Source organism: Gastrolobium bilobum, unplaced genomic scaffold (genome assembly GCF_033153095.1).
Source record: "Gastrolobium bilobum isolate Gb01-03AN ecotype WA unplaced genomic scaffold, APGP_CSIRO_Gbil_v1 utg20434, whole genome shotgun sequence".
Classification (NCBI taxonomy): domain Eukaryota; kingdom Viridiplantae; phylum Streptophyta; class Magnoliopsida; order Fabales; family Fabaceae; genus Gastrolobium; species Gastrolobium bilobum.
This window is the reverse complement of record NW_026899452.1, coordinates 45,358-72,154: the sequence shown is the minus strand read 5'-3', so window position 1 is coordinate 72,154 and position 26,797 is coordinate 45,358. Positions and strand designations below refer to the sequence as shown.

General features: G+C 37.2%; 1 protein-coding gene and 1 pseudogene across 1 annotated transcript; one reads left to right on the top strand and one right to left on the bottom strand.

Annotated features, from left to right (window-relative positions):
* Positions 1 to 349: 349 nt before the first annotated feature.
* LOC133290507 (disease resistance protein RUN1-like) lies at positions 350 to 8,546 on the top strand (annotated as a pseudogene).
* Positions 8,547 to 17,887: 9,341 nt separating this feature from the next.
* On the bottom strand, positions 17,888 to 26,003 carry LOC133290510 (photosystem II CP43 reaction center protein-like). The gene is made up of 3 exons (XM_061488601.1): positions 25,819 to 26,003; positions 25,359 to 25,468; positions 17,888 to 18,925 (listed from the first exon to the last, which is right to left on the bottom strand). The coding sequence occupies exons 1-3, from the start codon at positions 26,001 to 26,003 to the stop codon at positions 17,961 to 17,963; spliced, it is 1,260 nt and encodes a 419-aa protein (XP_061344585.1). The 3' UTR covers positions 17,888 to 17,960.
* Positions 26,004 to 26,797: the final 794 nt, after the last annotated feature.

The window sequence follows — 26,797 nt, the reverse complement described above, 5'->3', positions numbered from 1 at the left end:
TAGAAACAAAATATAAGAATAAAAAAATTAATAAAATTATTACTATTAATTTGATCATTAATGATTACAATTTCTCACATAATATGATTATGTTAAATAATAGCTGAGATGATCCATTTTTTTTAAGATTGGGGGAAATTTTATATTTTTTACAAGCACACTTTAAATGCAGAATTAGGGTAGATAGTGGTAATAACTAATAAATCCTTAAAATCATACACAACTAAAATCAATAATTGAAGTCTACTAGTCTAGTCCCCACCATCAATGACGTGATAACGCGTTTGACTAACTCAAGGATAGAGCAGGGTGATGAACCAAGTTTGAGTTTGACAGCACAACTCTCAATTTTCTTTCCCTTCTCTGCTCTCCTAACTAATTAGCCTAATCTCCTTTTCAATGTTTTCATCCGATCAATCAATGGCTTCATCTTCATACTCAAAATCCAAACCACGATGGAGATATGACGTGTTCATCAATTTCAGAGGGGCAGACACTCGTAAGAATTTCGTTTCTCATCTCTATTCTTATCTCTCAAATGCGGGAGTAAACACTTTCCTCGACGATGAGAAGCTTCCCAGGGGAAAGAATCTGGGACGTGAACTATTGAGAGCAATAGAAGGTTCTCGAATATTTGTAGTTGTTTTCTCGGAAAACTACGTTAAGTCTAATTGGTGCCTTGATGAACTTGTTAAAATCATGGAATGTCAGAAATATACAGATCAGGTGGTTTTGCCCGTATTTTATAATGTCACCCCATCGTTTCTTCGTGACATTAAAGCAACTTTTAGAGAAGCCGCAGTATATGAGTCATTCAACGACAAGTTGAAACGGGAAAGTGCACTGAAGGAAGCAGCAGATTTGGCTGGTTGGGATGTGAGAAATTACACGTATGTATATCTTCTCTGTTTTGGTTCTTTTATTTGGGATAACTACTCACTTGAACTTGCAAATTATGATTTTTCTGTTATTCTTCAATAAGGTTTAGTAAAAACTGTTTCCATGATGGATAGGGTTGGCAAAAGACATACGAGTTCAATACTGTCCAAGGCTTTATGCTACTGAATTTTTGTCCTTGATTATGGTGTTGACTTAATTGAAAATTGAGGCAAATGTCTATTAATGTATAGAATATTTTAGGATTCTATTCTTTCACAAATTTTGTCCTTTTTTATTTCTTGTTGCAGTAATGAAAACACCGTTGTGATGGAAATTGTTGATACAGTTTTGAACATTCTAGACAAAACATACTTGTCTATTACAGCCTTTCCAGTTGGATTAAGCCCCCGTGCGCAACATGTGATTCAATTTTTAGAACAGCGATCAACAGGCGTTCGTATCATAGGGATTTGGGGGATGGGAGGAGTTGGAAAAACAACTATAGCCAAAGCCATCTACAATGAACTTCGTCATGAATTCAATGATAAAAGTTTCCTTTCGAATATTAGAGAAGTTTGGGAGAATGATAGGGGCCAAATTGATTTACAAGAACAACTTCTTTTGGATATCCTTAAAACTGGAAAGATGAAGGTGCATAGCATTGAGTGGGGACAAGCTATGATCAAGGAAACACTTGGCACAAAAAAGGCACTTGTTGTACTTGATGATGTGAATAAGTTTGAGCAATTAAATTTACTATGTGGAAATCGTGATGGGATTGGTACCGGAAGTGTAATAATCATTACAACTAGAGATGTACGTCTACTGGATGTCCTTGCAGTTGACTATGTCTATGAAGTGGAGGAAATGAATAAAAGTGAGTCTCTTGAGCTTTTCTGTTGGCATGCTTTCAGGCAAGCAAATCCGAGAATATACTTCTTTAGACTCTCAAGAGATGTAGTCGCTTACTGTGGAGGACTACCACTAGCTCTAGAAGTCCTTGGATCTTACTTGTACAAGAGGAGAAAAGAAGAGTGGGAAAATGTATTATCAAAACTGAAAATAATTCCCAATGATCAAATACAAAAGAAACTACAAATAAGCTTTGATGGTTTAACTGATTATATGGAGAAGGACATATTTCTTGACATATGTTGTTTCTTTATTGGCAAGGACAGAGGCTACGTCACAGAGATACTAAATGGCTGTGGACTTCATGCTGAAATTGGAATAACAGTCCTGGTAGAAAGGAGCCTCATAAAAGTTGACAAGAATAACAAGCTCAGTATGCATGATTTGATACGTGACATGGGAAGAGAAATCATTCGTCTAAGTTCACCGGAGGAACCTGAGAAGCGTAGTCGATTGTGTGTTAATGAGGAGATAATTGATGTATTGACAGAACATACTGTAAGAACTTTCTCTGCATACTATTGTGAAACTTATGATAATCCTCCATGAACTTATCATGATTATAAAAAATTTTCCACCTAACTTTTGGTGAGAAATTGTGGTATTGAATCTATTGATCATTTGGAGAGTATCTGTCTTGTAGTGTGCACTAAATGTATGCTTAAGCTGCAGTTTTATGTAATGCTTATTTGCTTTCTAGTGAAAAAACAAAAAATGTTTCCCATTATTTTTAGAATTTTTCTATTATTTTTTTTCAACAGGGAACAAAAGCTATTCAGGGATTGGCTATGAAGTTGCAAAGAATTAGTAGAGTTTGTTTCAGTACCAAAGCATTTGAAGAAATGAAGAAATTGAGACTCTTGCAACTTGATCATGTACAACTTGCTGGAGATTTTAAATATCTTCCCAAACAACTGAAATGGGTCCAGTGGCAAGGATTTCCTTTAAAACACATACCTGACAACTTTGATCAAGGAAATGTTGTTGCTATTGACTTAAAACATAGTAATCTTAAACTAGTATGGAAGGAGCCCCAGGTATGTTTTACGTGAAATTTTCTTTGATGACCATAATAATTGTCTCCACCATTTGCTTCTCTAAGTTTTCTTTGAAAAAACAATTTCTCTTGCAGTTGCTGGAGAGGCTAAAAATCCTCAATCTTAGTCATTCCAGGTACTTGACAGAAACCCCTGATTTTTCAAAACTGCCTAATCTTGAAAAGCTCATTCTCAAAGATTGTCCAAGTTTGTCCAAGTTACACCAATCCATTGGAGATCTAAGTAATCTTCTTCTGATAAATTTGAAGGACTGTACAGGCCTTAGCAATCTCCCAAGGAGGATCTATGGGTTGAAAGCTGTGAAGACTCTGATCCTTTCTGGTTGTTCAAAGATTGAAAAGATAGAAGAAGACATTGTGCAGATGGAATCCTTGACAACTCTAATGGCAAACAATACTGGTGTAAAACAGGTGCCCTTTTCGATAGTAAGATCCAAAAGTATTGGATATATATCCCTATGTGGATATGAAGGATTAGCACGTGATGTATTTCCTTCTCTCATATGGTCTTGGATGTCACCAGGAACAAATCTCGTATCCTGTGTTCAATCATTTGGGAGCATGTCAACATCTATAGTCTCCATGGATATACCAAATTATAATTTGTGTGATCTATTGCCAATGCTTAGTGGACTTTCAACACTTCGAAGTATATGGCTGCAATGTGACTCGGAGTTTCAACTAAGTCAAGAATTAAAAAGAATTCTGGATGACTTGTGCAATGTAAAATTTCCTGAATTGGAAAGAACATTATATGCATAAAAAATTTCAGAGAATTCCGTGGGATCTCGTTTAATTGGAATGGGAAGTTACCACCAAGTCATCAATATGCTTAGCAATAGCATATCAGAGGTTCTTTCTTACTCTCTTTGTGTTTGCCTCACTTTAGTATTCATCTTTACTAGTATTAATATTATAGGAATTTGATGGAACCTAGAAAAATCACACCGAAATTTATTAAAACAGTAATGGAGACAAGTTCCTTACAGAGATTAAATGAAGAACAAATACACCAAAAGACCTCAACTCACCCTCAAAGCCAACAAAACCTAGGCTTCAAGAGATCCCAAATTCCCCACTAAACCAATACTGAATTTGTCCCTACGTCACTCTACACATTTCCTCCTTTTATTCCCTCTTCTAAGAATATTCTAGAATATTTTCCTAACAAAGAAACGACCTACTCACCATTTTCAAGTCCATCAATACTCCCCCTCCAAAACTCACCTTGTCCCCAAGGTCAAAAGAGAGGATAGGTGATGTGAGAGGACTTCCACCTGGGTTCCATTGTTTGAAGCATCTTGACCACATTGATAGCTTCAATTCATGAGTCATAGAACTGGCCGGAGATATATGGAATGCCTTAGAGTCACCAATGGCCGAATGAGGCCTGTTTTCCTATCCACAATGGCCCGATTATGAGTTAAGGCTTCTCTGGTGTAAACCCCAACACCATGACATATTCCTCTTTCAATTCGTCGACCCACTGATCCCACCTGACCCCAAACATTCAGCCTTTTCTCTGTTCTTTGGGTCAAAGTCATCATTTGACCTAAGTCATCAACAAAACCCATCATCATGTCTTCGTGAATTTCTCTTTGCAACCTATTCAATAACATTGCTTATATCACTTCATCATCAGCATGGTGAAGAGGAATGAACAACATCTCAAATTGTTTGCCCCCAATCAAGCCCTATAAATGGAACCTTTGTAACAAAGCTAAACGAAACAACCCCCAATCGATAATGGGATGGCTGGCCTCCCACCACGGGAACCACACCCATGCCTTCCCAACCCTTCCTAGAATCATCTCATGCAAATGAAGGAGTAAACAGACATGCCCAGGGAAAAAAAGGAGCATAACACCTGAAACATAGGCTTTGTCTTCCCTTGTCGTTAAGCACCTCTTGCACCAATTGGTGAAATCACAGCTCATAGCATCCGTCTTGGACACCATTCACAGTTTCGGCTTTGCCTTGCACCGTCACTTTAGCCCCAACAAAGAGGTGTTGATTCTGGAACACATACTTCGACAAGAAAGGCGCGTTGCAGTGGAAACGAAGATTGTGCCATCATCCGTCGTTGAGCTCCTCCGGCATGAGGCAATGGATTTTAGTCGCTCTCCCTCCTCCATTCATGTTACGGTTGCAAATACCAGCAGCTTCCCCTTGGTTTGTCACGTTAGTCTCTAAAGGTTGCCCAATTGAAAACCCATTATTTCCATTTCCTCCTAGCCCATTTGTTTCACGTTGGCCTATTTTCCCTGGCCTGTTGCATTCTGAATTATAACCTAGAGTGGGCTGCGTCTCAAAGTGGGTATTGGCCCTGTTTGACAAAGCCACCAGCGAGTTACTTTCAACTTTAGCCACATATCCACAACCCGCCCAACCCGTTCCGGAACCGACCTGTATCCACTCATTCTCCCTTTCTTTAACCCCTCGTGCCATACGACCTAGATTAGTAACCCATTCTCGATCTTCTCTCTCCTCTATGTGCTCTCCTCGTGACTGGTTCTTCCCATGGCTAAACTTCAAAGATCCATCCTCTTCTTTGTGGAGGTCCAAGTTCGATAGCTCAAACACATGATTTTCATCGCCACCTTGTTCTTCCTCCTTGCTTTCCTCCATCTCTTGTTTGGTAGCTGACTTTTCTTGTATCTCTTCCGTCTTTCTCTTTGGATATGAATCGCAATCTTCCTCCTCTGTTTGTTCTTCTTCTTCTTCAACCTTTGTTCTTCCTTCTTCGTCTCCTTCTATTTCGTGTTCTTCTTTCATTAGAGCTTCTTGCTTCTCTTCCCAAGCATCTATGATCTTTATCATCTTTTGAAACAACTCAATGACCTCCAAAGCTTTAAGATTCATTCTTATTTGTGACATTATTTTATTATTATTATTTTTTTTTACATATCTGGACCAAAAAGCACTCCCAAGATAAAAAATGCTCTAATACCAAATTGATGGAACTCAGAAAAATAACATTGAAATTGATTAAAATAGTAATGGAGACAAGCTCCTTACAAAGATTAAATGAAGAACAAATACACCAAAAGACCTCAACTCACCCTAAAAGCCAACAAACCTAGGCTTCTAGAGATCCTAAGAGATCCCAAATTCCCTACTAAACCAATACCGAATTCATGGCTACCCCACTCTACATATTTCCTCCTTTTATTCCCTCTTCTAAGAATATTCTAGAATATTTTCCCAACAAACTAACTAACGTACTCACCATTTTCATGCCCATTAGAATTTAAGTTAGGGAGGAAGAAAAGAGACAATAAATTGATATTAATTTAATAAAAAAGGATGTATCATAAAAGACAAAGTAATAAGCCCTTTTTATACTAATAGTAGACTCCTAATCCTAATTAAATATGGGAACAAATCATGAAATATAAAATCGAATCCTAAGAGATTATCGGAGATACTCTAAACTATTTTAAAATATAACTATGATATTATGACATATCCTCTGGATATTCTAATAACTAGTAATTAAGAGAACATGAACTAATCTTTTCTTTCGCTAAAATGTGTTTTTTTTTTTTATAATCAATGGGAACGTAATAATGAACATGATGCAATTAGGGCGTGTGATTTGTTTTTTGATTTTATTTGAGTCAATAAGTTTTTACTAATAATTACAAAAATGCCACCTTGTTTTCAACTTGTTTTTTGTTTTCAAGAATTTGCAAAAGAAATTGTGAAAACAACTAAATCTTGCTCTCACTATTTCCTTCACAACATCTTAAAAACGGGAAACAATGTGAAAATTATGTGTCATACAAACATGCCCAGCCTTGAATTTAGTGTTCCATGAGAGGACAAAACACAATGAGATAGTCATACGAACCTTGGAAGAGCCTCACCCCAAAAGTTAGCTTGTAAGGCAAGAGAGTCCAAAGTCCATATAAACCCCATACCAAAACCTTATGTATCCGATGTAAGACTCCAAGTCCCTTACCTTGCAATTGGATCATAACATCCCACCATGCTCCATAGTCCAAGTGCCCACACGTGCTGGTTTGGCGCTAGTTTTTTACTAGCCCTGGGCGAACACTTCAATGCCAATTGATACAAACCTTGGAAGAGCCTCACCTCAAAAGCTAGCTTGTAAGGTGGAAGAGCCCAATGTCCATATAAATCCCACACTAGAAACTTATGTTTCCGATTTGAGATTTCAAGTCTCATATTTTGCAATTGGATCATAACGGAGAGTTTGTCATTTTATTAGAGAGATCTTATGTGGAGACACCACCACTCACTTCATTAATTCAAATGACCAATTGACTGATGTTTTCACTAAGTCTTTGAGAAGTCCTCGAATAAGTTACATATGTAAGAAGCTTGGTGCATATGATCTATATGCTCTAGCTTGAGGGGAAGCATAGGAAAGTATGTAAATAGTGTTTAAATTCATTATATAGGTTAACCGAATCATGTAATTACGGTAATTAAGATATTTGTTTTTGTATTTATTACTTTTTCGTCTCTATAATTCACCCTCCGTTGTGTTGTTAGATACATGGATTTCATCAAATGTCTCTCGTTTTCTCTTTCCTCAGCAAAATTAAGTAACATAATTGTTATCTTGAACAAACTTATGGATGAACATGATCAAATTAAAGTGGGGATCATGAAGAGCATAGTTAGTAACACGAGAAAATGGCCATTAGCCCATTACAAGTTGAAAAACGTGTATCACATATCAGACATCAGTTCTGCTACTCTTTCTTTTGGTAAGAGTTTCGCAATAATTCTTGAGGCAGAAATCTGTCCCAACTTTCTGCTGTTGATGGGGACTGAATTTGTTTCAATTAGTTTCTTTGTATTTGTTTTGCTTTATGCAGTACACTGTTATTATATTAAACATTCACCTTTTAGAATTCGGAATGACACTGTAATGGCACAAACGTCCATTTGAATAGCATAATTACAAAAATAACTAAGCTTTTGTTCATGATACAGGGATTGACAACAAATGGTTCTAGTGATTTTTTGCTTCCGGGTGACAATTTTCCTTACTGGTTAGCCTATAAAGGTGATGGACATTCAGTACTTTTTCAAGTGCCCGAGGATGGTGATTGTCGCATGAAGGGAATGGCTTTGTGTGTTGTTTATTCCTATACCCCTGAAAACATGGGAACTGAACGTCTTGTTAGTGTCTTGATCATTAATTACACAAAGTGCACCATCGTGTTATACAAGCGAGACACAGCAATGTCCTTCAATGATGAAGATTGGCAGGATGTAATGTCAAATCTAGGACCTGGTGACAATGTCAAGATTTTTGTAGCTTTTGGGCATGGATTGACTGTTAGGGAGACAGCTGTCTATCTAATATATGGTCGGTCGATTACTGTGGAAATTGAGCCATCAATTAATGTGAAAATGGAGCCATCACCTGAAGTGAACATACAACCATCCCCCGACATGAAAATGGAGCAATCACTAAAGATAAATAAAAGTTTCTTTACAATACTTGCAAAGAAAATGGGAGAATGTTTATGCTTGGACTGGAATTGAGGTTTCAACGATTTAAGAGCATGCCATTGTCATAATATAGGATCCTTCGTTTTTCATGATTTGCATTTTTTTTTTTGGGGAGGGAGTAGGGGCAGTGTTATGTTGTACATACAAAATGGAGAATTCAAGTGGTTATTATTTGTTTCAATTAATAAGATTTTGAAAATCTAGTTAAGTGTTCTTTTCTCATTATTCTTGATCTCATGATTGCTTGACAAGGTGTGATGCTAAACAATCGTTAGGATAATATCTGGTGGAATACAGACATTCTATGTCGAGCACAAGTTGGGAGTAACTTTAAAACTGTTCGTATCGGCTAATAATCAAGGGAAGAGAAGAGGGTAAATAAGACAATGTTTGGCAAGTAAATGCCTTTATTGGTAAGTATATTTTGTTGTCTTGTGAGTACCAACAATGACTTCGGTTCTTTGGGTAGTACCATAAATTTATATTGCCACCGTCTTAATGCTTGAGAAATTGGAGCAGCTTAAAACAAGACAATATTAATGTGCTAGTGCGGAGAAGGTTGCTGGGTATTAGTTCATGGGGTTTACACTTCTTATGTGACATAAGATGAGAATTTTTGCAACACACACAAACTCAGGTGGGCCTCATTGGAAAATGGTAAATAAAAAAATTAAAAAAATTGACATGCAAAATGATGTGAGTGTAGTATAAGAAGGCTCTTCTTATGTTGCATAAGAAGTATAAATCCCTTAGTTTATTGCAGTTTTATCTGTGTGAAGTGAAAAAAAATGAAGAATCAGATTCCGAGGGAACTTTTCATGTGAATAGTAATGTATGCTCAGAGGTTGATTTAATTCCATATAATTTTTAGCAAATAGAGATGAATAAGAATTAGGTGTGAAAGAACGTTCACTTTTATGCATCCAAACACAGCTGAAAGCTCGAAAGATGAAACATAGTGGAAACAGGAAAGGATCTTCGGATCTGATTCTACAACAGTATTAAAGATAAGAAGGAAGATATAGTAATCCGTATCCACCACTATTACAAATAAGCTCTCTTAAGACTGCAAAATTTTATCTCGACACTTTTGAAAATGAAACTGTAGTGATCCCTAACTTGCAATCTATGCTGTGAAAATCAATACCCACTACTATTAATAGATATAAAAGGTAAAATTCTCTATGCAATATAAGTCAAACCTCGTTTCTCATGGTTAGGAATGTTCACGGTCTGAATTGGAACGATTTTGGAAGCAAAAATCATCTGATCCAATCCCTTTGGTTTGATCATATAATTATCCATTTGGTTTGGATTTTTTTTAAATACGATTCGATCCGATCCAATCCAATTTTTTTCGGTTTGTATCGGATCAGTTCTCGGTTTTGTGAAAATCCTAAAATTAGTTCCATGATTATTGTGCAAATAACATCTTTTGTATATATTGGCTTTGTAACCTTATTTTATTTTGAAATGCAAAAACATAAGTAAACGATAATATAGTTTTTTTTTTTGGCAATGGGATATAAAACTTTACACAGATAAAATTTTGTTGATGAGATATGACTAGGTTTTTTCTTGGGTTTAGTTGATGGGTTAATGGGTCTTGGGTTTAAAAAATTTTGGGTTATGATTGGGGAAAGGCCCCAGTAGGTAGAGGAGAATTAATATTGTAAAGAACCTTGGGATACACCACCCCAAAAGCTAGCTCAAAGGGTGGGAGTGCCCAAGGCCTTATAAACTCCGCATTAGTTGCTCATACAACCAATGTGGGACTATATATCTCAATACGCCCCCTCACACAAGAGCCCATTGGGCTTGAAGAGTGGACAATGCAACAGGCCCAGCCTACCTGTGCTAAGAAACGCCACAAGAGAAAGTGGGGGGCGGCGAGGCTCTGATACCATGTAAAATAACGAGAGAAAGAGAGGAACATTTGAAATAATACTGTGTGTATTAACTGATGAAGGATGTACAATATATAAACATAGTAATGGGCTAAGCCCAAACCTAATGTAATCAGACCTAATACAAAATAAGGAAACCCTAATTACAATATATTTCTAACACTCCCCCTCAAGCTGGAGCGTATAGGTCATATGCACCAAGCTTGTTACATATAAACTCTATTCGAGGACCCCTCAAAGATTTTGTAAACACATCTGCTAATTGCTCATTAGAGGGTACAAAGCTAGTTTAAATTTCACCAGCAAGAACCTTTTCTCGAACAAAGTGACAATCTATTTCTATATGCTTGGTCCTTTCATGAAACACTGGATTTGATGAAATGTGTAGAGCTGCTTGATTATCACAAATGAGAGTTGCCTGTCCAGTGTCTCCAAACTTATCTCTGAGAAGCTGTTTAAGCCAGATGAGCTCGCAAGTAGTAGTCGCCATGGAGCGATATTCTGCTTCAGCACTTGATCTGGCAACTACGCTTTGTTTCTTACTTTTCCAGGAAATCAAGTTGCCTCCAACAAAGACACAATACCCAGAAGTAGATCTCTTATCAGCTGGACAACCAGCCCAATCAGCATCACAGTACCCAACAACTTTATCATAACCTTTATCTTCATATTCAAGGCCTTTTCCTGGAGATGCCTTGGTATACTTAAGAATACGAATAACTGCATTCCAATGTTCTTGACATGGAGAATTGAGAAATTGACTGACAACACTAACTGCAAAGGAAATATCAGGCCGAGTGACTATGAGGTAGTTCAATTTTCCAACCAATCTTCTATACTGCTCAGGATCTGAAAAGGGCTCCCCCTGATTTGGTATAAGCTTGATACTTGGATCCATAAGAGTATCAATAGACTTTGAATTCAACAGAGCAGCTTCTTCAAGAATATCCAGAGCATATTTCCTCTGAGATATCACAACACCAGCTTTAGATTGGGCCACCTCGATTCCCAAGAAGTATCGAAGTTTCCCAAGATCCTTAGTTCTAAAATGATGACATAAATGTTGTTTCAATCGAGTGATCCCATGCCGATCACTTCCTGTGATGACAATATCATCCACATATACCACCAGATAAATAGATCCAGAAGCAGAATGACAATAAAAGAGAGAATGAGCAGCTGCACTCCGAGTCATGCCAAATTGTTGAACAACACTGCTAAATTTACCAAACCAAGCTCTTGGAGATTGTTTGAGGCCATAGAGAGACTTACGAAGACGACAAACAAGACCTGACTCCCCCTGAGCAACAAATCCAGGAGGTTGCTCCATATAAATTTCTTCCTCAAGATCACCATAAAGAAAAGCATTCTTGATATCCAGTTGGTAAAGAGGCCAATGAAGAATAGCAGCCATGGCAATAAAAAGGCGAACAATAGACATTTTCGCCACAGGAGAAAAAGTATCAATAAAATCCAAGCCAAAGACTTGAGTGAAATCCTTCGCCACCAAGCGAGCTTTAAGACAATCCACGTGACCATCAGGTCCAACCTTAACAGCATAAATCCATCTGCAACCAACCACAGATTTTCCAGAAGGAAGAGGCACCAGATCCCATGTGCCATTATGATGAAGAGCACTCATTTCATCAATCATAGCTTGTCTCCATCCCGAATGTGAAAGTGCATCACCTGTAGTCTTACGAACAGATACAGAGGAAAAAGAGGAAAGGCAAGCAAAATATAATGGAGAAAGACGATGGTAACTAATATTGACTGTATACCTGGCCGGAGGGCGAGTATCACGAGTACCCTTATGAAGAGCAATGGGAAGGTCACTATCCGAAGGTGGGACCGAAGTCGTAGGAGGAGATGCAGTTGAATGTGAGTCCACAGATACATCTGACAAACTATGCTCGATCTCATCAGCAGAGGAGGTGATAGAAGGAGAGCCAGAAACATGGACAGATAAAGACGGAAGGTAAAGAAGGTCACCTAGGAAGGATGACTGTACAGAATCAGTATCCACAGGAGTAGTAGAGTGTAACACCCCGTGTATACCCGATTTGTTAACATATCATCGTATTAAGCTGCACTTAATTAAAAATGTGGAAAATCTTTTTCTTTTCAATTATGACGTCATTATACTTAGCCAAATTGATTACTTAATAAATTTCATAAAATATCGCCTGTATGTAAATTGCAATTAGACATCTAACTAAAATACCTCAATATATCAAAATAAAGTGAGTATCTAAATCACGGAACTACAACACGTAGTCCAGACTATAATCCTGATACCTTATTACAACTCAAATAAAACAAGACATATCAAGTGTATGTGGCATGGACAATCCCCATGCTCACCAAATCAACAGCATAACTAACAAAGTATCAACATAGAAATCCATAAACTGAAGCTAAAAGCATAAGACAGTAAACAGGATCCAGCATCCAATCATAAGAGCATATCAGCATAAGCAGCATAAACATGTATCATCTACCAGCTAAGCTCTGGCCTCCTGCCACTAGAGGTATCAACCCTCTGGTTACCTGAAACTGAAATAAGCGCCCCCAAACGTGGGGTGAGATCTCTAAACAAGAAATCTCAGTAAGACAAGGGGTCCTCAAGGATCTTCCACCCCAAGATCACTTACATATGCAATATAAGTTCAAAAGCATTTAACAGTATAAGTTCCAAAACTATACAGTGCAACAGATATTCATGCCATGTGTGTCAAAACTATTCTACTGGCCAGAGAAATGCAGGAATACGTCTATTACCTACAGTTAGTACAAGGAACATCGCTTGCACCTCACCCACAGCCTCACCCTATTGTATGTACCACATACTCAGGCTTACCGTATAGGTGGAACACCACATGCATATCATAAAGGCACTTGCATATAACAGCTCAACAGCATTTCACAAATCAATATATCACGAAAACAACATCATGCATATAACCATACCCCCAAGGGACATGGTGGAACCAACAATGGCTAAGCCGAGGACTCGAAAGCTTACCTTGCAAGCTAACAATCCAAGCCAAGAGTCCACACAACCTCAAAGCCCAAACACATATGTATCACAATCTGTTATGGACCAATAATATATCAACAATCATACTCTACAAGCATGCAACATAAAGACAACGCCTTTCCTTTTATGTTTTACGTCTTAAGGCTTCTAACAAAGCCCCAAGCCCTTCATCACTTGATTCTGACTTAGTTCAATTAAAACATAAGTTCAACTTCCTCAATCTAGGGTCTACAAACCCCCAATAGCCTACTGTATGAACAGTGCAACTACTGTTCTTCGAAATCCCAGAATATCTGGATATTTATCGGGGACATATCCGGATATCAATATCCGGATATCCATAGACCCCATATCCAGTTATGCATATCCAGATATTTCGCGACAGAATGCAGTTCTGCATTTCGCGAAAATCCAAACCAAAGGTCCAACTTTTACCGATTACAGAAGCTTAGACATGCCTTTATAAGTTAGTTAAGCATTACCCAACAAAACAGATTTTTGTTCAAGAATGAAATCTTATTGGAACCGTCCAGTTCATCCTTCGGAACCATATCCCATCCTGGATTTGATGAAATAGGATGAATTGAGACGGTATTTTGTAAATACATAATTATCTTGAATATATTAACTATTTCTTTCTTTTTCGATCGCCTACGCTAGGTTATCACCTTAGCTTGTTACATGCATCAAGGTTCCATTTTTTAGCCACTTAAACTCAAGTTCAAAGGTTCAACCACTTACCCAAGCTTGAAAAAGAGGAAGGAGTGGTCTTGGAGCTCACCAATGGCTCCTCACAGTTCTGACTTTGCCAAAAACGAAAATGACAACACAAGCTTGGACCTTTCTACACAAAGGAAGCTTCTTGAAGCTTCACAAGCCAAGAACAAGATGGTTCTCAACCCAAACTTCAAACTCAGCACTTAAACTGACTTCAAACAGTGGCAAAAGACTCAGGGAATGCACCCTCACAATGATAGCTCTCAAGTGTTTACAAGAAGAAAAGAGAAGGATCAATGCAAAAGGTGCCAACTTGCTCAAGAAAAGGTGAAGAAGGCCAAAGGGAAAGTATTCTGGTCAGCCACCCTCAACAACTCACGTAGCATAAAGGAGATGCCTAAGGTTTTGTGCAATTAAGAGTATTTATAGCCAATTAACCATTAAACACACAATATTATCATTACTTGCTATGCTTAGCATTTTAATCCCAAACTCAGGATTCTTAACCTACTCAATTTTACAAGAATTATCATATTTTTTATTATATTTTTCGGAGCACCTTTCCGGTACGCGCTTTTCCATAGCCAGTATCAGTTATGGCACCAGTTCTCATGATTTTAACTTGAAACTCGTTTTACAAGTCTTATATATTATTCTAGTAATATTCATGCACTTATTATAATTTTCTGGAATACTTTATCGGTACACATTTATACCGACTAGTAGAACCGGTATCTGCACTTTTCGTCAGAAAAGCGACTTTCAGCAGTCTTAATCACTTACTAAATTTATTAAAGCCTAAAAATCATTATTAGGGTCAATTATGGAATTATTTCCTAATTCTCACATTTAATTAATTAATTTCCTTAATTAACGGTGCAGGTTCTTACATAGAGGATCCAAAAAAGGGGAACTGATTCAAAAAAGGATACATCCGTCGAGATAAAGTATCGACATAAAGTGGGAGAGTAGCAACGATAACCCTTTCGAGACCGAGGATAACCCAGAAAAACACATTTATGAGACTTGGGAGCAAACTTATCCAGACCTGGACCAAGATGATGAACAAAACACGTAGAACCAAACACATGTGGAGTTAAAGGATATAGAGCTTGATGGGGAAATAAAATAGAGTGAGGTACCTTATGATTAAGAACAGATGATGGCATGCGATTAATGAGAGAGCATGCAGTAAGTATAGCATCACCCCAGAATGTGTATGGAACATTGCCATCAATTAACAAGGCACGAGTGGTTTCAACCAGATGGTGATTCTTGCGCTTAGCTACACCATTTTGTTGAGGTGTATGAGGGCAAGATGTTTGATGAAGAATGCCATGAGATGAAAAGAATTGTTGAAATTGATGAGATAAGTACTCACATGCATTATCACTACGAAAAGTATGAATAGGAATACCAAATTGAGTTTTTATTTCATTATAAAATAACTGAAAAATAGAAAACAACTCAGACCGCTTTTTCATTAAAAATAACCAAGTACATCTGGAATAATCATCAATAAAAGTAACAAAGTACTGAAAACCTAGAGTAGAAGAATGACGACTTGGTTCCCAAACATCAGAGTGGACCACATAAAAAGGAGAAACAGCTTGACGATTAAGACGACTCGGAAACGTACTACGAGTAGGTTTCCCAAACTGACAAGACTCACAATTTAAAGTAGAAAGAGACGATAAATGTGGAACCATCTTCTGAAGCTTTGCAAGACTAGGATAACCCAGACGAGCATGTATAGTAAGAGGAGAATCCACAGTGGGGCAGGCTGAAGAAGAGGGAACTAGTTGATAGAGGCCCTGAGACTCACATCCTTTGGTAATCTCCTTCCCCGAACTCTGATCCTGAAAGATGACAGAGGTTTTAGTAAAAGAAACAACACAGTCAATGGATTTGGTCAAACGACTAACAAAAAGTAAGTTAAAAGGAGAATCAGGAACATATAGAACATGATCCAGAGATAAAATGGGTAAAAGAAGAACCGTGCCAATCCCCCTTGATTGGACCAGAGACCCATTGGCCATAGTAATAGTGGGAAAAGAACCAGTAGTACAAAGGGAAGTGAATAAGGACTTATTACCAGAAATGTGATCAGAAGCCCCAGAATCAAGAGTCCAAGGGCCTATAGAGTGCAACTGAGAGATGCCAGCAAAAGAATTACCAGTGGTAGCAATGGATGCAGTAGGACCTGATGTTTGCTTCTCAGACCACCAAGTCACAAATTCGTTCAGAAGAGCAGCTGGAGGTTGTGCACTGGAAGGTAACTCTGGAGCCGAGGTACTAGAGAAAGCCTGAGCAACATGAGCATTCCGAGGAGGTGGAGGTGGCCTTCCATGAAGCTTCCAACAGCGCTCAACAGTATGATTGGTCTGATGACAATGAGTGCATAATAGCTTTCCTTTAGAGAATCGATGTCCACAACCATACCCTTGAGCAGCAAGAGCGGAAGAGTCAACAGAATCTTCTCTACGTCCACGACCATACCCTTGAGCAGCAAGAGCGGAAGAGTCAACAGAACCCACTGGGGGTATATGCATCATAGGAGGTGCTGATGACGTAGAGGGCTTAGAGGGAATTCTAAGCAAGGTAGACATCACGGAATCCGCTGTAGGAACTATAGCATATCCTAATATTTGATCCCGATTGGCAGATAAACGGTCAGGAAAACAATATAAAATGAACAACATAAAAAGTGTATTAAGCTGTTCATGTTCCTTAGTAACATCACCAGTGAGAGGCAGAATTTCATTAAGATCATGAAGTAGACTCTGAGTTTTCTCCAAATATTCAGTCATAGGACAATGGAAGTCCCGAGGAGCAAAAGTAGTCATCAATTTCTGACACACACCATAGAGTCTCTGGGTATCATTGGTGTACAGTGCTTTTGCCTGACTCCAAACAGCTTCACAAGTACTAGCAGGTCGAAAAATCTGCTTAATAGACGGATGAAGAGTAACTTTAATGAGACTACACAACTGAGCATCAATCATCTTCCATCGTGTGCGCTCATTGTCCGCCACAGATCCAGCCTTAGTGGTAAGATGGGATTGATAATTCTGCCCATCCAACCAAAGTCGCAGATCGGAAGACCAAGAATCATAGTTGGACCCATCCAATTTATCCACACTCAACGGAGCAAGGATATAATTTGAAAAAATAGTAGACTCCGACTTTTGTCCAGCTGGAGTCCCAGAAACAGAAACATTGGAGACAAGAGAGTCCATAATAAAAAAAAATATCAGAAAGAACATATCACACAACTAACCGGAAGAAGAGGAATCTGTGCGTCAACGCAAAAAGATGTCGAAACAGAAAAACAAGACCAGATACAGAATCGTCTCAGCAAGACGAAAAAATCGCAACCAGCTGAGTCCATATTCTATTTTAATTCTATATTTATATATTCTTTCTAAATTAAACTTATATGTATTCTTTCTATTATAGATATATATATTCTATTAATCTATTAATGCTTCATAAATAGTAACTCTATTTATATTAAGAATATTCTATATATATTTATATATTTAGAATATTCAGAGAATATTCGAAAACTTTTCTATTTTGATTCTAAAAAATTTTTGATTGTTTTTTTTTTTGTTTTACATATACATTAACTGATATCTTTACCATAGATAGATTTTTGAATAGTGCCTCAGATATCATAGATATGGTCATGTTCTATTCAGTGGAATAAAGATAAAATAGAAATTATCTTTTGGAGAGGTGGCTGAAAGTGGTTGATAGCTCCGGTCTTGAAAACCGGTATAGTTCAATATATATATATATATATATATATATATATATATATATATATATATATATATATATATATACAGATAGAACTATCGATTTTTCAATATGACCTACCTTCTTGACTCAATTCAATGCGTATGGTGAAATTCAAAAAATTCCTAGTTCCAACACTAGATTTCATGTTTCAATTAAGAGGTGTCATGGAAAGAACGGGTTCAAAATCTCGATCAATTCCTTTTTCAAATCCTGCCGCAGCTGCGCGGGCTCTTCCCGCGTGCCATAAATGACCTACGAATAGGAAGAATCCTAGAACAAAATGAGAAGTAGCTAACCAACTTCTGGGAGAGACATAATTGACTGCATTGATCTCTGTAGCTACGCCACCCACGGAATTTAAAGAACCTAAAGGAGCGTGAGTCATATATTCCGCGGAACGTCGTTCTTGCCAAGGCTGTATGTCCCTTTTTAGTCTACTCAAGTCCAAACCATTCGGACCCCTTAGAGGTTCTAACCAGGGAGCACGCAAATCCCAAAACCGCATAGTTTCTCCACCAAAAATAACCTCTCCGGTCGGGGAACGCATTAGATATTTACCTAAACCGGTAGGTCCCTGAGCAGATCCTACGTTAGCCCCAAGACGTTGGTCTCTAACTAGAAAAGTAAATGCTTGAGCTTGAGAAGCTTCAGGTCCGGTGGGTCCGTAAAACTCACTAGGATACGCGGTATTATTAAACCAGACAAAGCAACAAGCAATAAAACCAAAAACAGATAAAGCACCTAAACTATAAGACAAGTAAGCTTCTCCAGACCATACAAGTGCACGCCGAGCCCATGCAAAGGGTTTGGTTAAGATATGCCAGATTCCACCAAGTATACAAATGGAACCCAACCATACATGCCCTCCAATTATATCTTCCAAATCGTCCACACTAACAATCCAACCCTCGCCTCCAAAAGGTGATTTTAATAAATAACCAAATATAATACTTGGAGTAAGGGTTAAGTTGGTAATTTTTCTTACATCTCCCCCCCCTGGAGCCCAGGTATCATATATACCCCCAAAATACAGAGCCTTGAATACTAGAAGAAAAGCACCTATACCTAATAAGATTAAGTGAATACCCAAAATGGTAGTCATTTTATTTCTATCTTATATATCTCAGTCCGATATGAACCCAAGCCCTTCATTCTTTTGGCTAGTTTGGAAAGCATTATACCTTGGTTTGGCAAGCTGAACAGAGTTTGTTTCCTTGATATGAACTGTGTTTTGATTCCTGTTGGGTAGGGGTGAAACTGGGTCGGGCCGGCCTACAGGGGTTTACGGCTCGGCCTACATCAGGCTAGACCTGACTTAGTGTGTTTTGTATAATAGGCCGGGCTCGGGCATTAAGAAAGCCTGTTTAATAAAAAGGCCGTAGGCCCACTTTCAAAAGGCCGGGCCTATAAGTCTACAGGCCGGCTTGTATTGTACTATTTATTTTAAATAAAATAAAATATAGTAAATATGCCATGGAGAAAAAAAAATATAAATTTAATCAATTGCAAATATTTATAACTTAATTATATTCGATTATATTTTAATAGAAATCTTACTTTATTTCTTATATAGGAGGAACCAACATCTCAACATGTTAGATTGTGTATATGAATATATTAAAAAAAATTTGGGAGAGGTTATTCTTACTACAAGCATCATGATGTGTTTGTTGGATTCATGTAGTTATTTTAATTTACATAGTATGGATTTGTTTGTTAAATCTGATGAAATATATGTTATTTAGTTTGAGCATTTTGCTTTTGAAAATGACTTAAATGCATATTGTATGAGTTTTGTTATGATTCATGATTCTGTTTGGACGTTGAAATTATGATTTTTGGTGTAGCAACAAAATTTGAGTACTTTGTAAAGTTGATTCATGGTTCTGCTTGGAAGTTAAAAATTAACAGGCTAACGGGTCAAGCCAGGTCATTTGTTTTTTATAAACGGGTCAAACCAGGCTAACAGTTAGACTCATACTAGGCTTGGGCCAGGCCAAATTGAAATTTTTTGACGTAGGCTTGAGCTTTTCGGAGCAAAGCTTGGCCCAGCCCACTTTCACCCCTACTGTTGGGGTCTGATTTTACATTAGAAAAATTGACAGGCTAAGTTAAAGGATGGCTTCTAGGCATTAATTGTGTTAGTTCATCCGAGGAAACTCCCAAATCTGTGCTTGATAAATTTGGCCATGGAATTATTACTTGTTAATAACTATGTTTCAACTACACCGACACGGGATACGACACGATACACCGACACGTAAATTTTATAATTTTGATATGTTAGGACACGTGATATTAAATAATATTTTTAATATATATAATATAATATATATTTAATACATATAGCAGCTCATAATAAATCATATAACTAATCAAATATTGAAATTCTATAACATAAATATAAAGCAAAAATTATTTTTCATGTCAAATTCCTTAACAGAAAATATTTAATTAATAAATTAATTTTTCATGTTTAGTTAGAAAGATAAATAAAATAAAATTTGGATCTTAAAAAAAAATGTCAAAAAAATAAAAATGTCAAAAAATATTGATCGCGTGCTGTAATGTGTTGGAATGTTGATTGCGTATTGAAAAATATTGATCACATACAAAATATGTCAGCATCCGACACACATTTTTCATCCAAAAAAATATGTCGTGCTTCCTTGGTTGATAATACAAAAACCTTATCATAGTCTTTAAAAATCACATATGTTGACTATATTAGTCCTTAGTCTCCACACATATTAGTCTTAGAGAATGACTAATATGTCCAACATTGGTGCTACCTAGTGACTAAATTGGTATTATTCTTTAGGATTTTACTTTACCTTGGTTTATTTGCAGTCCATATTTTTTATCACTTTTTTATTTTATTTTTGGAGTAAAAGGGAGACAATATTTTTTTATCACTTTTTCATTTGTGGTAAAGTTACATAGTTATAGGCTGCGGCAAAAAGATTTATCCACCTCATACACATATCTATCAGGATCCACGGCAGCCGCAGCATCATAAATACTTTTGCCAAAGTTATATAGCTAATTTCCAAAGACAAGCACTGCACCATTGCATTTGTCATAAATCACATTATCTCTGATTAGAAAAATAATCAGGAAGATTATATATCTCTTGGCGTTGCTGCAATACAATGCCCGCCTCAGCCTTTTTATAAAGTTTTATATTCTTTTTGACTCCCTTGACCCTTCCAAGCTTTCTTCGTTCACTCCTCACTTCGTCAGAAGCCAACCTATGTTGTAAAGAAAAACCAAAACAACAGCATGGGCAGGACAACAAAATGACTGCCTTCACTGACGGTTGATCAACTTCTTGTGTTGATGGGAACACTTCAATTCAAGTTTACCACTTTTTTGACGCAGACGTACAACCAAAAGGAAGGAAAAATTCCCAAAATTATTTGGGGGCAGAAAAACATGAATAGATAAGCAGGCTCTTGGGGAAGACAAAGGGTGATTCAATCCATGGAGGTTGCTGATAACAAATAACTATAAAACCTTCACTTTTTTCTGTTAAACGGAAGAAGAAGAAAAAAAAGGGAAGAGTTAGGCTGCAGATTCTTTTTAGCTATCAACAATCTAGAGTTTTAATTTTATTTGTTTTTATTTATTTCATTTTCCAAGCAAGAAGGCATTCAAAGGCAATTCTCAACAAAATATATATACATCTCAGTAAAATGGGGTTGCAGAGAAAATGAACAGAACTTTTCTCAGTATCATCAGAATGAAGTCAAATATTATAAAAGCAAGACATTATAATTTATCCTAAAAATCCATATTTTCGTAATCACTCTAATAATAATATATTTCAAATACTTAATATTGAAAAATATAAACATATCATTAATTTTATAACATCGTTCCAAACTTTTTCTCAAATGTCCATCAAAATTAATATAAATAATCAAACAAGCAAACGAGTTGGTTTACTAACCTAGTAGATATTTCTACATACAAAGTCCGTTGGCATCCTTTCTCTTTGTCTCTGTGCAGCCAAAAATTTATATGTACGTGGTTGGACCAATCATACTCATGTAAGGTTTGACTTATTTTGAAAGAAAGAAAAGTTAGTAAACTTGTCAAACTTAGTAACTAAGTTACTTGTTGTGTTGTTCACTATGTAAGTCAGTTTACTCTCCTTCTTTTTATCCTTGTGCAGCCGAGATTTCATGTGGCAAAAGGAAGAAAATGAACCAATGAAATTCACTTAGACAAGTCAAAAGTTTTAAAGAAAGTTAACAACTTGGCAAATAAGTTAAGTGGCTTTGTCTTTTGTTTATGCATATTCGGTTGTCTATTTCTCTCTTTGTATCCCACGCTATTTTCCTTTCTTTTTCATGTCTTCATGGCCGAACCATAGAGAGGAAAAAGGGCAAGCTTGTATCTTGTGATTCAGACATTTTTAAAACATGATTTTCACATGAAACTTGTAACTTGTGAGCTTGTGAACCTAGGCATCTACTTTTTTCCTCTAGAGAGCTTTGTTTGAGTGTGTTTTCTCCTCTCCTAAGCTGCGAACCTGCTGCTGTCTTTGGAGGTTAAGATGCTTTGTTTGATGGTTTGAAGTTTGGAAACCAATCTAGAGTTGCTTTGGAAGCTATTCAAGGTAATGAGCTTGATGTTTGATGGCTGAAAAATGAGTTATGAACTTGGTTGACTATGGTTTAGGGTTTGATAATATGATGGTTAATCATGATGTTTTGATGTGGTTAAGGCTTGATTATTGATTTAAAGTGAAACTAAGCATGAAGAGCTAGTTAATATGCATGTTGGTTGGTTGAAAAGCCTAAGCATGATTTCGTCCTAAGCATGGTTATATTAGTATACCATGTATTTGATGAAAAGTCTTTGAGAAAATATGAATCATGTATCATTAATTGATAGAAAGTTTGATTGGAAACAAGTAATTGTTGTTAAAGAATCAATGTAAGTCACCTGGTAAATTGTAGAATTAATATGTAAGTGTTAGTTGTTTGAATTGCTTAGGTGATTGATGATGTTTTGTTATGGTAATAGAGTGGAGTCCAGAGAAGTAATATTGGAGATCCAGTTATTTGCCAAAAAAGCTTTTGAGGTAAGCTCTTGGTTTAGGAGTTTTTTCCTATCTTGTGGTTCTACCAGAATCCCATTGAATAATGGTTTATAACTGTGTGACTGAGTATGTTAGACACTAGTATAGTTGCATTCATATGGAGTATGGAGATGTGACTATTTGTTTTGATATGATTTGTCTGATAAGTTCTGTTATGCTCTGTACAGTTTGTTATGCTCTGTTCAGTTTGTTATGTTTCGTTTAGTTCTGATATGTATTGTTCTGTTTGATAAGTATGATGATGCTCTGCTCTTTCTGATGAGTCAAATGATGTTCTGATATGTTTGGATAAGTCTGATACGTTATGTTATGTTTGATAAGTTATGATTCGTTTTGATAAGTCTGATAAGCGTGATGTTCTGATAAGTTTGATGATCTGTTCCATCTGATATGTTTTGATAAGCCTGTTCTGTCTGATAAGCTCTATTTGTTCTGATATGATCTGATTTGTCTGATCTGTTCTGATAAGTTATGATATGTTCCGATCTGTCAGATAAGTTTTGATTATCTGATAAGCTTGATTTTTTTTAGAAGTTCTGATGATGTGATAGTGGATTAGTTATGAATCTTGTTATAAGACAAGTCTTGAGGTGTGTGTGTGTATAAATATATATAGATATATATATATGTACACACACACACACACACACACACACACACACACCGGTTCTTGGCCAATGAACATGCTAGTTATATGCCATAAGTGCATCCAGTTCTCAATCGGCTCTGATGCTGAATATGATAGTAGTGCATCCAGTCTTCGGGTGACTCTGGTTTTTGTTAGCACCATGAATGCATCCAGTCCTCGGTTGGTTCTGGTTACTCCATAAGAACTTTTGTTATAAGAGATATATATTTGGACTATCTGTCTATAGATTTTAACTACAGGATGTCGTATTTTCAGTTATATGATATAATATCGGTTATGTTGTATACCATTATGTATGAGGCAGATTACGTAATGACTGAGATCCATAAAGGCATCATTGGTCATCAATGATCATCACTTAGGAGGCAAATCATTAGGTCGGAATGCATTACGAGCTGGATACTACTGACCCACAACGGAGGCCGACTCCAAAGAGCACGTAAAGAAATATGACCAATGCTAAACACATGCATGTGTCCATCACGCTCCCCCAGATGAGCTCTAGAGTATCACGGCACCCTGGGCATTTTATAAATGGGGAATGTACCTCTTAGGCCCGTTCACAGTGAGGGAGGGACAACTCCATTGGTTGATAGTAGCTGTAGATTACTTCACCAAGTGGATAGAAGTCGGACCCCTTACCACCATGACCTCGGCCAGAGTTCAAAGGTTCTTTGAAAGGAACATTGTGAGCCTATTTGGAATCCCAACCGAGATCGTTATAGACAACAGAACTCAATTTGCTAATAAGAAGTTCCAAGAACTCATGTATAAATACAAGGTTAAACATCGATTTTCTTATGTAGAGCACCCCAATCCAATAGGCAAGCTAAAGCTACAAACAAGGTGATTGTGGATGGGCGTAAAAAGAGCATGTTTGATGCAAAAGGAAATTGGGTACAACATTTGCACCTCGTTTTATGGGGATACAGAACGAGTACCCAAACTTCTGCAGAGGAAACCCCGTTCAAGTTGACCTATGGTTGCGAGGCGATGATCCCGGTCGAGATTGGAGAACCATTTTGAAGAAGAATGCAAAGATTGCAAGGAACAAAGAAAGAAAATAATGAAGCCCTAACTGTAGAGCTCGACTTATTGGATGAAAACAAGAAAAATGTAGATACAAAGATATGATGGCAAAACGCCTCATGGCGGCAAGGTACAACATGAAGGTCAGACCTCGGTCTTTCCAGAAAGGCGACCTAGTACTAAGAAGGGTGGACATTGGCAACAAAAATTCCAGAGATGGGAAGCTCGCTGCAAATTAGGAAGGCCTCTATAGAGTTAAAGAAAACTTAGGAAAATGAGCCTACATTTTGGAAACGACTTCAAAGAAGCCCATTAAAAGAACTTAGAATGCAGACAAGCTTAAAGCTTACTATAACTAAGCTTGAAGTCTAAGTTCCAGGAATCCATAGATAGGACCTTATTTCTACCTAAATAAGACGAGCTTTAAGCTTAGTCCATAGATAGGATTTTATTTCTATGCAAATACAATGAGCTTTCAAGCTCAGTCCATAGATAGAACTCTACTTCTATGCAAATAAGATGAGCTTTTGAGCTCAGTTTATGAGTATGATTTATTTCTATGTAAATAAGGCGAGCATCCAAGCTCAGTCCATAAACAAGATTTTTTTCCTTACAAATAAGACGAGCCTGTGAGCTCAGTCTTTGTTAATTCTCAAACGAAAAAATGGGACGAAAGTATAAGTCTTCCATTATGACGCTATTTTTGAAAAAATTTATCATTATCAATGAAGAAGGAAAATTATCATTAATGTCCACACTTCGATATGCAAAACCAAAATAAGGAAGAGTATAAAGCGGTTTGACTGGGCCAGCGAGCCCGTAAGGTCGAACTTCAAGAAATAGTATAAATGGGACCTCAAACCCATAACTGAACAAAAGGAATAACCTCAGAATGGATAAACGAGGAATTAAATTGCAGAGTTAAAGTTCAAAAGCCGAAGTAAAAACAACAATTTTTATACAAACCCAAAAAAGGGGACCCAAGTTCCCAAAACCAAAATTACAAATCAAGTCAGTACACTAACCCTTCAAATATCCCATGCAGCTAGAATGTCCCCGCCATAAGCGTCCTCATCAACGTCCTCCTGATGATCTCCCGAATCTGGAGTTCTGGGCATGATTGAGTCGTCATTCACCTAATAGGTAAAATCCATGCCGTCAATTATAAGACCCGGGTTTAGAACCTGAGTTTGAGCGATGGCATTATTGAAGGACTACTCAGCTGCCTTCTCAATCATAGCGCTAGCATCATCGAAGTCGGCCTGAAGATTGTTTATCTGAGTATCCTTCTCCGACATCGCTAACGCAGAAGCCTCTAGATTCGTCTTGAGTTTGGCAATTGAATCCTTAAGGGACACATTCTCGGCTTCTAAGGATTTCTTCAGCTCCATGGCGACCTTCATGTTCGCCTATTCCTTAGAGAGGTCTTGAATTCTGAACTCGCACTCTTGAATTCTGAGCTCGGCAGCAACAACAAAAGAAAAAGACTTCTCATAGTTTATGTGAAGATCTTCGAAGGTGTAACACCCCGTTCTAGAACCGATTTGTTAACATTGCTTTATGATATTAAGCACAGTTACAATCACATTGGTTCAATTAAAAACCCGGATAAATTTCATTTTCTTTTTAAAACTTACTTGCTTTTCCTCATTAACAATGCCGAGTTTAAAATAATCAATTGTGTGACCATAACCTTATTACCTTGCGGAATAATCAGAACTAGACTTAATATCATATTATTATTTGTTCAAGTTCAATACTAAACTCTCTTCGCTTTTTATTAAATTGTACAACTTGTACTTACTTTATAGTTCTCATCTCACACTATACGTATCCACTCTTTGTTTACTTAAGAAATTAATATACTGCCTTTATGGTCTCAATCTTCCCAAAATATTATAGGATTCTTTATTAGCTACACGTGGGTTCAAACCGCGCTCAAATCAGAGCACCGTAGCTCAAGTTACGCATTTTCTAAGAAAAGGGTGCAAAATTCCCAAGACCCCCACGCCCATAGCGTGGGCAAACAGAAAGGTTGACGCTTAGCGCGTGAATCTCACGCTCAGAGCGTGGCAGTTCTGGAGCAAGCCCCCAAAACAGGACCATCTGACCTCCTATGGTATTCTACCCATAACTTGAGTTGTACTCATCCAAATTAACCAATCTTGGTCTCTATGGAAAGCTAAGAAAAGGATCT

Bases quoted from the DNA above. Each gene is read 5' to 3' on its own strand.
- LOC133290510 (XM_061488601.1), bottom strand. From the start codon at position 26,003: ATGAAGGTCGCCATGGAGCTGAAGAAATCCTTAGAAGCCGAGAATGTG. The intron at 25,469-25,818 runs GTAGTCCTTCAA...CCTTTTGTTCAG, and splicing joins ATGATTGAGAAGGCAGCTGA to TTATGGGTTTGAGGTCCCAT. The intron at 18,926-25,358 runs GTGTGGACATTA...GAGATATATAAG, and splicing joins TTTTGGTTTTGCATATCGAA to ATAGAAATAAAATGACTACC.